Here is a 14,121-nt window from a genome sequence, read left to right on the forward strand (position 1 = left end):
ACTGTCCTTGTAATTCACTTAATTTGAGGAGAAAAAAAAGACAAAATAGCCTTTATAACTTCATTAGCCTCAGCCTTGCTCTGTATCCTTGCTCTAGGGAAAAAAGACAAGCCTGATAAGCCCAAAAAGTGCTGGGCATAATTAAGGATTGGTTTCTGCTCTCAAGGAGCTAGGAGAGTCTTGTTAGAGAGTTGTGTAATGTACAAGGTCTTTTGGTTTAAATATTATATTTACTACCTATACCAGTGGTAAGTTTAGATATCATACTTACTACCTAAACCAAGTCTAGTTTGCTAGTAAGTTTTAAATACCAATACCATATTTTAAACTTTGGTTTAAATATCATACTTACTACCTATACCAATGCAAAGGACATTTGGTTGGCCTAAATATCATACTTACTACGTAAACCAAGTCTGTTGGTTTTCCTACTCGATCACTTTCCTGTGTGTCAGCAGGTGACCACTTGTAGCAGGAAAAAGGAGAGGCAGATGGTAAACACTAACAGTTGTGGGTAGCTAGGAAATCTATGCCCCCTCCGACTGTTTGTATGCTTGTTCTGAGTTTAAGAATTGAGTGAAGCAGACTCACTGTAAGAGTGTGTGATTGAATCAGAAAGATATGTTGTATTTTAAGGTCACTGACTGTAAGAACTTTGTAACATCTGCCTTTTGCAGAATCCGTGGAAATTGTACCAAATCTTGGTACCAAATGATGATGCTATTGCGGGTAGTTAATTTTCTTGACTACATACATCCTGCTTTGCTAGTTTGATGAGTTAGCACTCATTGCTTTCTGCAGCTCTATCCCATAACTCTCCAGCTCTTTCCCACAACACATACACATAAAAGTACCAATTTTACCCATCTTTCAAGACCCACTTCCACCATATGGAAGCTTGATCTCCACCAAGTAAGCTTGATCTCCTAATTATAAGTAATGTGTAATCAGACAATTTAACTGTGCCTCTCCTTTGGCTCCTGTGACTTGCCATGGTAGTTATCTGTGTACATCATACAACTCTCTAACAAGACTCCTAGCTCCTTGAGTACAGAAACCAATCCTTTTTTCATCTGCATACCCCAGCTCACCAAGCATTCCATACCCTCCCCCCAACATTTAGCACATAGAATATTCTTTAATGGCAAAGTAGCTGATGATATTTCAAGTCTGAACTACTCAGATAACTAAGTATTAAATGTAATAATGAGTAATTAACTTGTATCCACCCAAAGTTTGCCCAGAGTGCTTTCTAGGAAACCCCCCTCAATATACGTAAGTAGATACAAATCTCCTTTTAAGGTCTACAGTTCCCGCTGTAAGAGGGGGAAGAAACATGGAATTGTATTGTCTTACTGGTCCAGTAGGAGCTAACATGTCTGACAAGTGGCCTGTATTGTCCCACCTTCAGTCCCTCCTGTTTTTAATGAAAGTTATAAACTAGTGTCTCTCTTGACCCTCATTGAAAACTAACACCTATGAGTCAGTCTCAGGAAGTCTGTTGAATTTGTTTCCCCAGTATTCTTGCTTAAAGAAAAGTTCCCTAGGCTGAAGTAAGCCAGAGATTTAAATTAAAAAAAAAATAGCTATGTCAGTTAATTTTCTTTTTCAATATAATTTCTGCATGGAAAAGTCTCATAGTAAACTTATAATGAATTTTAAATTTGCTTTAGATATGTAATCTGATCATTTACCTTTCTAGAAGCATTTATAACTGCTGAAAGCCTGGATTCTTCATTAAAATAGTTTCTAACACAGCCTACATGTCATGGTATCTGTGTCTCAACTGGTGCTGACTTTGCTTTCCGTGCTTTAGTCATTTAAGAGAAGGCCACATGGCAAGACCAAGAGGCCAGATTTATAGCCAGTTCTCCTTTCTCTACTCTAAAAGGCAGCAGGGCATATGGGATGCAGGGGCATATAGGTCTGCAGAAACCAATTCAGCTCTAAATTCGTGGGCAAAGCAAGTTTCAGGTGTGACCATGTGTGAACAGAGTATTTCCCAGGACAGAATTTAACTCCAGAACATGTAGTAAAAGGGAAACACACACATATACACATTCATATTTGGGAATCACATACTTTTCTTTCTTTCTTTCTTTTTTCCTGTAAACTCTTCTGACTTAATCACCTCACCAGGAGAGAGTGCTGATCTCTAGTCTTTACTGTGGTCTGTTTTCTCTTTGCCATTGTACTTTTGAGGTCAGTCAGCACATAACCATTATTTTAAAACCTTCTGCAAAGAATTTCATTCAGCAGTAATTACTGAATGAGAACAAGTCTAAGGAGCCATTATTTCTGTTCAAATAATTTCTTTTTTCTTTCCCAAATAGAGGATAGAACAGGGCAGAGGAGGTGAGGCATCTTCATTTGTCTCAGGTACAGTCATCAGCAACCTAGGTTTCACCCAGATTCAGGTTCTGTATGCTTATATTAGCAGTGGTTTCATTAACGACGTTTCCGAAGAATCCTCTGACAGTAGGACAGTAGTTTGGTTCTCCATTTCAGAGTAAAAAATCCTAGACACAGAAATGTAAATTGATTTGCCCAAGTTTGTACAGTAAGGCTGCAGCCAAGGCAGGATTTGAATTTATACCATGGAAGTGTTCCTCTTGGTAGAAGGTCTGTTAGACTCTGTTACAACCTCTGGAGGTGAAAATCATAAAGGTATCTATTCCCAGTAAGGTCTCCTTTTCCCTCAGCTATACCTGTTACTCTGTGTGGTGCCAAAGTCCCACATGTCACCTGTAGTAAAAGCTTCCTGGTAATATTTTTAAGTAATTTTGTATAACAGTGGTGAGCAACTGAAAGATATATTTTTGTTCACTTCATGGTATTTTACTACCTCTTCTAAAAGACAGATTATATTTTACTAGAGATAAATATGAAATAGTGTTATTAGGTAGCTTAAATTATAATAAAAGGAAACAGTCACCATGTGTTTCTGAGCTACCTGTTTCCAAAAGAAATCATTTTTATAACTGCATAATTTTGAGTGCAGTTGGGTAGAAAGGTAAGGAGAAAATACTATAGAAAAAGTCACTCATATCTGTTAAAAGGATGATGATGTCTGTATTTTCCACATAGGTACTTTAATTGAATATATCAGAATGCTTCCTGTAGGGTAACCTTTCTGAAAGGCAGAAGAAAGTAGACTGTAGAGTATAATATAAGCCTGTTGGAGCAGGGATGGTAGGAAAACCGTTAGCATATTCCACTGTTTCACAAAGACTACTTTTCTAACATCTTTGCCTTAAATTTTGAATTATAGCTCCTATTACAAATCAGTTTATTATTTATGTCTTAGAAATTAGTTTTATAATAAATTGCATGGGAATATAACTTATATTTACTGTATGAAAACAAAAAGTTTGGGGAAGCTTCGACTGAAGCAAGATTAACAAACTAGAGGGGGCTGAGCACAGTGGCTCATGCCTATAATCCCAGCACTTTGGGAGGCCAAAGAGGGCAGATTGCTTGAGTTCAGCAGTTTGAGAACAGCCTGGGCAACATGCTGAAACCCTGTCTCTACAAAAATTACAAAAATTAGCCAGGTGTGGTGGCGTGCACCTGTAGTCCCAGCTACTCGAGAGGCTGAGGTGGGAGGATGGCTTGAGCCTGGAAGGCAGAGGTTGCAGTGAGCCCACATCATGCCACTGCACTCCAGCCTGGGTGACAGAGCAATTCTGCCTCCAAACAAACAAAAAAAAACTAGAGGGAGGGAGTTGTTGAACAGCAAAGAAGTAAAAGACTATAGGTAACATGGTACCCATAGCCTATTTTCATATTGTAAGGCAGTCTGTCTATTAAAATGTCCTTTAGAGAGCACAGAGCCTACTGTGAGACTAATTTCTAAGTGTGCTAAATATTTTGGGGCTTAGATATGCTAAGGAGTTTGATCTGAATTAATCGCTGCTTTCTTCTAAAAGATTGGTAGAAATGGACTCTATACTGCCCCCAGCATCCCCTACATACACGCGCGCACACACACACACACACACACACACACACACACAAAGTTGAAATTATGCAGATACCCTGATAACTTCTTTTTTCAATTATTATTATTATTATTTTCAATTATTATTATACTTGAAGTTCTGGGATACATGTGCAGAACATGCAGGTTTGTTACATAGGTATACATGTGCAACGGTGGTTTGCTGCACTCATCCACCCGTCATCTACATTAGGTATTTCTCCTAATGCTGTCTCTCCCCTAGCCACCACCCCCTGACGTGTGATGTTCCCCTCCTGTGTCCATGTGTTCTCATTGTTCAGCTCCCACTTATGAGTGAGAACATGTGGTGTTTGGTTTTGTTTCTGTGTTAGTTTGTTGAGAATGATGGTTTCCAGCTTCATCCATGTCCCTGCAAAGGTTGTGAACTCATCCTTTTTTATGGCTGCATAGTATTCCATGGTGTATATGTGCCACATTTTCTTAATCCAGTCTATCACTGATGGACATTTGGGTTGGTTCCAAGTCTTTGCTGTTGTGAATAGTGCTGCAGTAAACATAACGTGTGCATGTGTCTTTATAGTAGAATGATTTATAATCCTTTGGGTATATACCCGGTAATGGGATTGCTGGGTCAAATGGTATTTCTAGTTCTAGATCCTTGAGGAATCGCCACATTGTCTTCCACAGTGGATGAACTAATTTACGCTCCCACCAACAGTGTAAAAGAGTTCCTATTTCTCCACATCCTCTCCAGCATCTGTTGTTTCCTGACTTTTTAATGATTGCCATTCTAACTGGCGTGAGATGGATACCCTGATAACTTCTAATAGCAGGTTAATTGTTCATACTAGAGATTCTGAGTTGGCTATAACTAAAAGGCCTTATTTTAAAAAGATTACATTGGGATAACTTACTATTCCAGTGCAGCTTTTCAGGGAGTCAGGGCTAATAATAATAGCATCTTACCATGTGCTAGGCAATGGTCTAGCTCTTTGCATGTAATTCTCAACAACCTAATGAAATGGATATTATTATTAAGCTCAATTTGCAGCCAGTGCAGTGGCACACGCCAGGAGGCTGAAGTAAGAGGATCACTTGAGCCTAACAGTTCAAGTCCAGCCTGGGCAACATAGTGAGACCCCCATCTCTTAAAAGACAAAAACAAAAAACTCACTTTGTAGATGAGGAAAACGATTCACAAAAAGGTAAAGTAACTTGTCTTGCGCCAGGCTGTACCCATAACCACTGCTCTAATGCTAAAAGAACCACAGGATCTTATCACTGGTGCTGGCTTTAGTTACTTGGCTCTTACAAAGTTTTGATGCCTCTCAATTCATTTGTGGCATTTCTTTATTATAACTAACCAAAAAGCATCCTAAGTTACCCAACCAGGAATCTCTACCAATATATGAGATTTAGAAGGTAAGAATTCTTTTTAACAAATAAGTGGTTACCCAACTCTAATTAGAAAGTGGAAAATACTCTTCTAGCAATTTGTAAACAATTAAGATGAGAAGATAGGAGATCCTGAGAACTTAGTATACTTTGAAAAACTGTTTAGCCACATGATAAATTGTGACTTTACCCGTCAGGAGACTTGACTTTGACAAGGTATATTAAATATGTAGTTGTTTTTGCAAACACCCTTGTAGGATAGGTTAGTATTAATAACCCTATTTATGCAGGAGATACTCTAAGCATAGAAAAGAATGTTAATATACTAGGATCTCATAGTAGTTCCAGAATCAGAAATACCCTTTTTGGAGTTTTATACTTAGTTGATAGTCTTGTAGTCTCTTACTTCTAAGAAAAACCGAACTGCCAGGATTTGAATTAGATGCTAAATGCTTTGCAAGCAAGTAACAGCATTAAACACAGAAAAGTGTTTTCCATTTTCGCCTGGGACCTCGTTACCTAAAGCATTTTGTTTAAATAGTGTTGTTCCTTTAAAGAAAACTCATACCTCTCAAGGTTAGTGTAAGTCATAGAATCTCCCCATTTTTGTGTCAGCAAAAAATAAGTCTTATGCATAGAAGATGACTTGCTACTTTCCAGGTATCTTTCCATTTTTCCTTCTCCAATATTTTCCTGTGTTTCTTTAATGAGAACATCATTCCGACCTCTGCCAGGAAAACAGGCAATATTTTTCCACAAAGGCAACTTTTTTTAGTTCCCCTTTGAGCTGGAGCAGACCTATACGGTAGTCTAAAGAATGGAAATTTTAAGTTCTTCTGAAATACTTCACCTACCCTTAGAAACTGGAAGGAGTAATTTTTAAAATTAGGTAATTCAACTATCGCCAAGCTACATATGCAAATCACATCAAAACCCTAAACCGGTCTGGGTTTTTTTGTTGGTTTTTTGGGTGTTTTGTTTTGTTTTGCTTTTTTGGAGATGGAATCTCGCTCTGTCGCCAGGCTGGAGTGCAGTGGCGCAATCTCGGCTCACTGCAACCTCTGCCTCCCAGGTTCAAGCGATTCTCCTGCCTCAGCCTCCCAAGTAGCTGGGACTACCGGCATGTGCCACCATGCCCAGCTAATTTTTGTATTTTTAGTAGAGACAGGGTTTCACCATGTTGGCCAGGATGGTCTCGATCTCTTGACCTTGTGATCCACCTTCCTCGGCCTCCCAAAGTGCTGGAATTACAGGCGTGAGCCACCGTGCCTGGCCAAACTGGTCTGTTTTTAACAGTCGAGCGTAAGAACGTTAGTATTCACAATTCTACTCTTAAAGCATGTAGCTTTTATGTGATCATTTTGATGCCTACTTCCAAGAAATACCCTAACATAAACCTCTTACTCTTTTTTTATTCCTCCTGTTCTCCTCCCGATTCTTCTTCTCCTTTCCCTCTGAGAGATGTTGGCCCCAATTTCCTGAATTTGAGGACAAGACATTCTTAGAATGCACATGGCTTGCACAAGATGTCTGAGTTTGAGGTCATGCAGAAGGAGTAATTTAGCTTCAGGGTCCCTTGTGCACATAATATTTTATAAATTACCTACAAGATATTTTTTCGTATTGCATAAGTTTAAAAAGATGAGACCAATTAAATTTTTATTGTGGGCAGAGGGTGGGAGAGAAACAGAAGAGAATCAAATGTTGAGGGAGGAAATCAACTTCAGAAAACAGAGTTTCACTGGATTCCAGTCTTAAATGTTTGTCCTTTGCTTTTATAATGTTTTACACAACGTGTGTCAATGTGAAGAATGCTTTAATCAGCATCATTGTCATAATTATTTCCTCTCTGCTTTTAATAGTCGTGCTTATTTATATCCCAATTAAGAATTGTCTCTGAGAAGTGTGATGTTCTTCATAATAAATTATACTCAATTGGGTGTGCAGAGTTGGTTGATGTCATTATTCTGTTTTATTTTAATGCTCTTATGTTTAGCTCCCCTGACTTAACTACACATACCAGATGGTGAAAATAGAAGTGGAGGCAAATTAACAACCTCTGTCCTGTCATAGGAGAATCTGGAGAAAGAAGGCAACTACCATTGCTCATGGCTTCTTTCCCATTAGCCCTCCATGGGCGGGGACACACACACACACACACACACACACCTTGCTCAATGTCTCTTTCCCATTAGCCCTTCGTGGGCGGGCACACACACACACAAACACACCACATTCAGTCTTTTACAAGTTGTACTTTTCACTGCTCCCAAACACAAATGAGAATTCCTGTGCCTGTTGCTTTGCCCAACACATTATTCTTCCTTGCCTAGAATGCTGCCTTCCCTACTGATCGGCGGGGGGAAGCCTAGAAGCCTTGTAATAAGATAAACCTGATCCAGATCTCAGATCTACTACTTACTTTTGACTTTAGGCAAGTTACTTTATTTCACTGAGAATCGGTTTCCTCATTTCTAAAATGAAGATGCACATAGTTTTTATGAGGATAAAGTGGAGGAAAAAATATAAAGCACTCAAAAAATATTTCTTCCATTTCATGTAGTTCCCCTTTTATAAGTCCTGCCTATTCTTTAAAATTCGAGTTCTAACTACTCAAAGCTTATTCTCTGAAGCACTTATTTGGAACAAGTATTCTTTGCTGTCTTGTATTTACTGTCTCCCCAAGTTGTTTGTCGATTTCTTGAGAGCTAAAACTCTTAAAACAAAGAATCCTCAATTTCTGACATAGTCTTGTTAAATATGGTAGCCTCCAATGTATAATAGTGTAAAAGTGGAAAATGGAAAATGACTCTCTAAGCATGTGGTCCCCTTACTCTAAAGTCATTAAGTTGGAAAAGGTTTTGAGTCCATTACATTTTCTTGGCACAGTAAGGGAGATGGCATTAGAAGTACTTCCTTAAATTGTGAAATCTGAAAGAGAGCCATCAGTCAAGAAAGAGACATCTTGTGTTTCCACTCATGTGGAGAGAGCTTGATTTGGTGAATCTGTACACACAGATAAGATGATAGATAGATAGATAGATAGATAGATAGATAGATAGATAGATAGATAGATAGATAGGTAGATCGGTCTGTCTTTGAGACAACATTCTCTAAAAATTAAACATAGAATGTGTTTGAATGTTCTGGTAAAGGAGAACAGCTACTTACACACTCTTAACCAAAGAATTGTCCTCTAACAGGAAAGTTGTGATTCTCCAATGAAAATGCATTTTCATTGACAATGTCCATGGAACACAAGGGGGAAAGAGGACACCTATTCAGCTTGCCAGATCAGCTAGAACTAATCAAGGGTAGTCAAAGGAGGGACAGATGTCAGCCAGATTGCTGCCATGTTAGATATAACTATCTGGTAACATACTTCCCTACCCAGAGAATGACCATCAGGTATAGCTGAATAGTGGGGGTTTGGGTTCATATTAACACAAAACTCTTAATAGGATCAAAATCCTTTGACTCACAGGTAAAAGTCGCCATAGAGGTCATTCCCACTATACATGCCAAAAGTTATTTTTATTGATATGACCAGAACTTGTTTTCCAAAAGAAACATTGCAAAACATTTCCAGAAGTTATATTGCAGCCTTAATTGTTGACTTTCTGCCATCATCCCCCTTTAATTCTTTGGCTTTTAATTTTTAATAATTCCTCACCTTTTGGTATATCTCATTTTAAGCCATGATGCAAAAATAGTATTTTTCTCTGCTATAATTTATCTCAGACTTATCCAGGTATTAACCTGTCATTTCTCACAAATAGAAGGAAAGCTTTTTGATGATATTTCTAACTTCAAGAAAATATTTCATGGCCATTATGAATGGAACAAGGTCTTGGGGCTTGATCTTTGTTGTTACAGTTGTTTTTCTCCTCCTAAATACTTGACAATAGCCTACAGCTGAAACTTGAACTTCAGCGCAAAATCTTGAATCACAGTAATGATCTGGCTTTGGGTGCTGCAGCTCACTGATTTTTGTGTGTTCTGCTGAAGAAAAACCGGCATTGTCACATTTTTGCTCTTCTTGATATTTTAGGACCTTGTACTATAGTACTACATGAGAGATATTTCTAATGTGCTATATCTGTGTCTCTTGTCATTGAGGTAATTGTCATGAGAAAACCCTGGACAACAGCCATGACAAACAGAAATATTTTGACAACTCACAGTCACTGGATGCTGCTGAAGAAGAGCCCTCTGAGAGAGGAACAGAGGAGGACCCTGTATTCTCTGTTGAGAATTCAGGGAGGGACTCAGATGCCCTTAGACTTGAAAGTAAGTTGATTTGACCTGAGCTGTGCTTCTGGGGAAAAATCAACTCTCAAGCTTTAAGCTTAGGCTTTTCTCTACTTTTAAGAATTTGTTTTCTTCTTTAACAATCATTATATTGTAGCATCATGAGGGTGACCCCTAGGTGGTGAGGCAGAAGACAAGCTTTAGTGTGAAAATGTTCTTCACACTTTCTTTGTTCTCTACCTCAGTGTCTTCTGTTGCTAGAACAAATCTGATTTGTTTATGTATCAGTCTTCTTAATGTTACTAGTATATTGAGTAAATCATTATAAAAGGAAGATAAGTTGCTTTTACATTAAACCCAGTAAAATATGAAGATTTGGAATAGTGGGCTTACCTATTACGCCCTCTCCTAAGATTCCATTTTATAACCCACATTTTGAGCTATTTTGTACTAAACAGTTCTTGCTAAGATTATCAGAATTGCCAAAACGCATGACTTCTTTTTAGTATTCACCCACTTGACCACTTTAGTCTATCTGGAACCATGCATAACTCATCCCCACTTCTTGAAACTCTCTCCTTTCCACTTGGCTTCTGGAACATCACTTGCTCTTAGCTTTCTTCTATCCACACATCATCTTTTAAAATTTCTTTCACTTACTCTTTATTCTGCCCTTTATTTGTTGGGTTATCCAGGATCCTAACTTTGACCTTCTATTCTCGTCCTTCTGTGTATTATCTCTTGGTGATTCAAATACCCTTGACTACACCAATGTCTCCAGACCTATATTTCAGCTAAGACATTCTCTACAACTCCAGATCTTATTTCTACTTTTTTTTTTTTAGCGTACTCTTTATCTGGATGTGCCATAGGCACTTAAATGTAACATATCCAAAATTGAACTCCTCTTCATATTGGCCCTATTTTCTGAAATGCTTCTAATTTCTGTATTCCTGATCTCTCTTAAGAACATCACAACTCACCCAGTCACCGCTGTATCCGGTCAGTCTCTCAGACCTGTTGCATCTATATCTCTTCATTTATTCCCACTGCCACTGCTTGAATTCAGACTTTCTTCATTTCTGCCTACACTATTGCAGTAGCGTCTTAATTTGGCTCTCTAAATCTAGTCTTTTATTTTAGTCTGTATGTGAAGAAAGAGAATACATGTAATCAATACAGAATTTTAAAGGCGGAAACAACCACTGTTAACTAACTTTTTGTGCGTCCAAAGAGTTGTTTCTAAAATGTAAATCTGATCAGATTTGCAAGTTACTTAATCTTCCTGAGCCTTTCTTACCTCATTTATTTAAAAACAAACCAACAAAAATGCTGTATAGAGTGGTTTTGAGTATTTAAATGAAATAACTTTGGGAAGCATTTATTTTAGTGCCTGGTACTCAGAACCCAGTAAATGTTCTACAAATGTAGATATAATTGCATCTTCAGGAGTCAAAGTCTTTACAAACACGTACACATAGTACATGATCAGTAAACATCTGTTCAGTTCAAGGGAGCCATAATATATTTGCACAAGAATTGTTACAGGAAAGATTCCCTGTTTGCTTTTCTGGGTTATCTACTCAGAGTTCCCGGTTTTCTCTTGCTATAGTGACCCAGCTAAAAAAAGGAAGAACACCACTGGTGGCAACGAATACTCATGATTATTGTTTTCTGCTCAGAAGAGAATGATTTCCCTACCTACCTTAATCCGAATGATTTAGTCTAAGCCTTTTGCGCTTTCTGATTACTGGCTTGAAATTTTATGTCATTGTTTATATGTTAAATTGTAAGCATATCTGCAGCTTTCCAATCTGACTTCAAATCAGATCACTGCCTTTTAAAGAGACCCTAGGACTGAAGACAGAATTGCCCAAGGCCCTATGGTGGTAATCTTTTTTTTTTTTTTTTTTGAGGAGTCTCACTCTGTCACCCAGGCTGGAGTGCAATGGCACGATCTCGGCTCACTGCAACCTCCACTTCCCGCGTTCAAGCAATTCTCCTGCCTCAGCCTCCCAAGTACAGGTGCATGCCACCACACCCAGCTAATTTTTTTGTATTTTAGTGCAGACGGGGTTTCACTGTGTTGCCCAGGCTGGTCTCAAAGTCCTGAGCTCAGGCAATCCACCCGCCTTGGCCTCCCAAATGCATGAGCCACAGCGCCTGGCTGTATGGTGTTAATCTTAATTTGGAATCAAGTTTGTCTAATTCCTTAGAATACTCTTTCTCTTTTGTGAGACAAAGGGACATATTCCTTCTACAGTATTGTTATTAAAGATAGTACGTGCCTTACTTGCCTTCAGAAGCCACAATCTTAAGTACTCTGGCACCCATTGATATTACTCATGCAAGACTTTCTGGAGGAAGATGTTGTCGGTCAGATTTTGTTGGCCATCTCTTTGAATTTGTGTTCTTTACCTCTTTCTATGGCTGTGTTTACTTCTGTCTTGTTTTGAATCTAGCACTCATCTTTCCATCCTCTGCTCCCTAAACTCCTTGAAACTTCTCTTCCAAGATTGTTAATGTTGTTTCTTATCAAATATAGTCACCTTCTGTTAATTGGCTTCTGATATTCCACTCCCTCTCAATAGTGTCCTCTGCAGCCATTAACTGGCTTCTGTTTCTACTCCAGGTATGATGATCCCAGTTTCTTCCGGGATAACCACTGTCATTTGATCCAAAAGTCTTTCCTAATATTGAGCCTCTCATTTCTAGTTTTGTCTTATGAGGCTAACAGCATCAGTCTTGTTTCTCCTTAACAGCACATTCCCTTAGGCGTTGAAGATGGTTATTGTTCCTGCCTACCTTCCTTTCCTATGTCTTTGCTTCTCTTCAGTTAAATGTCCTCACTTCCTTGAATAACTTATGTTATGGCATCTAGTCTCTTCATTGTCTTTGAAGTAATCTCTTTGGAATTTTTCAAAATCTTTTCAAGCCCGAATTTTTGGTGCAATATATCAGCTACTCTTCCTGCCACTGAATCCCCGTCGACTTCTTCAGTCTGTCTTCATTTAACGTGGTTTTGAGTACTTTTGCCAAGTATATTTTCTGTGAATGTGCTCTGCTTTGGATATCTCTTAAAGTGAGGTGCACAGACTTAAACATGAATCTCCAGATGTGTGTGGAACATTACAAGCTTCTTTTTGTTTTCAACAGGACTACATATGCATAACTTCATGTCTTGTTTTTTTTGGTTTTTTTTTTTTTTTTTGAGATGGAGTCTTGCTGTGTCGCCCAGGCTGGAGTACAGTGGCGCAATCTCAGCTCACTGCAAGCTCTGCCTCCTGGGTTCATGCCATTCTCCTGCCTCAGCCTCCCGAGGTAGCTGGGACTATAGGTGCCCGCCACCACCCCTGGGCTAATTTTTGTATTTTTAATAGAGACAGGGTTTCACCATGTTGGCCAGGCTGGTCTCGAACTCCTGACCTCAGGTGATCCGCCCGTCTCGACCTCCCAAAGTGCTGGGATTACAGGCGTGAGCCACCGCACCCAGCCCATAGCTTCATCTCTTAACACTTCTCCTAGTCCCTGTGATTCTTGATAGTACCTAATATGGCTCAGATACAAGTATAAACCTTCCCACTACCCTGGAATAGGCTTCATCTCAGTGAAAGGATGTGAACTCATATAAACCTCACTGTGGATGCTCACATTCTTTCCAACTTCACAATATTTATTCTTTTTCCCAGTGTGAAAATGGTGCTTGGTAAAGAAAATCAAGAAAAAATAGGCTCTGTTTTCAGTTTATATCATACCATCTGTCCTACAAGCAGCAAGCCTAAGATTTACTTATTCCTCTTGCTTCAAGCATAATTTGAAACCTTCTGAGCTCTCTCTACAATCCAGACCTTTCACCAAACCAGAATTCTGTATTTTCAGCTGTATAGGACAGTTGTGTAGGACAGTGTTCTATATAGGACAGTATCTGAAGATACATTCCTCCATCCATTCTTGTCTAGACTGTAAGTTCCATGGGTTGTTACAACCCAGCCCTCAGCACATTGCTAGATACAGCAACAAACATTTTCATGAATTAATGACAAGTGTCTACAATTCCAACTCTTTATCCTGTTGCCCTTTCCTAACTCCATTGTCTTTATAAATATCATTCTGTTTACATATTCACAGATTCTAAACCTATAGTCATATATTAAAAATCCCAGTTTTTCACATTAGACTGAAAAATCTTGAAATCACCTTTGAGCCTATCCTATTACTAATTTTTCTCCATTAACATTTCCTTGTATACCTCTTTACCCTCTCTTTTTTAAAAATTCCTTTTCCCTTTACCTTAAGACAACCTACTTCTGTAACTCTTATAAAGATTATTCAATACCTTTCTAATTGGTCTCTTTGTCTTCTGTCTTCTCTTTCCTTGTCCAACACCCCAGTTCCAATACACAAACTGATTTACTACTCTAAGACTTTAACCTTTGTAATTATTATGGCCCTCATCCTGTTATTCTTCTGTTTAAGAAACAAGAGGCTCCCTTTACAACAAATCCTCTTTGTGA

At 38.6% G+C, this 14,121-nt stretch overlaps 1 protein-coding gene across 3 annotated transcripts in view; it reads left to right on the top strand.

The window, feature by feature from the left end:
• Positions 1–14,121, top strand: part of TTC17 (tetratricopeptide repeat domain 17) — a 140,849-nt gene that overhangs the window by 72,882 nt on the left and 53,846 nt on the right. For 2 of the 3 annotated variants that reach the window (XM_019036745.3, XM_019036740.3), the window contains exon 17: positions 9,476–9,646. The exons of the other annotated variant lie outside the window; for it this stretch is intronic. In XM_019036745.3, coding sequence (XP_018892290.1) covers positions 9,476–9,646 — 171 coding nt within the window. The remainder of the gene's footprint in view (positions 1–9,475; positions 9,647–14,121) is intronic. 3 annotated transcript variants of the gene reach the window in all.

This window comes from Gorilla gorilla, chromosome 9 (assembly GCF_029281585.2).
Source record: "Gorilla gorilla gorilla isolate KB3781 chromosome 9, NHGRI_mGorGor1-v2.1_pri, whole genome shotgun sequence".
Taxonomy (NCBI): Eukaryota; Metazoa; Chordata; class Mammalia; order Primates; family Hominidae; genus Gorilla; species Gorilla gorilla.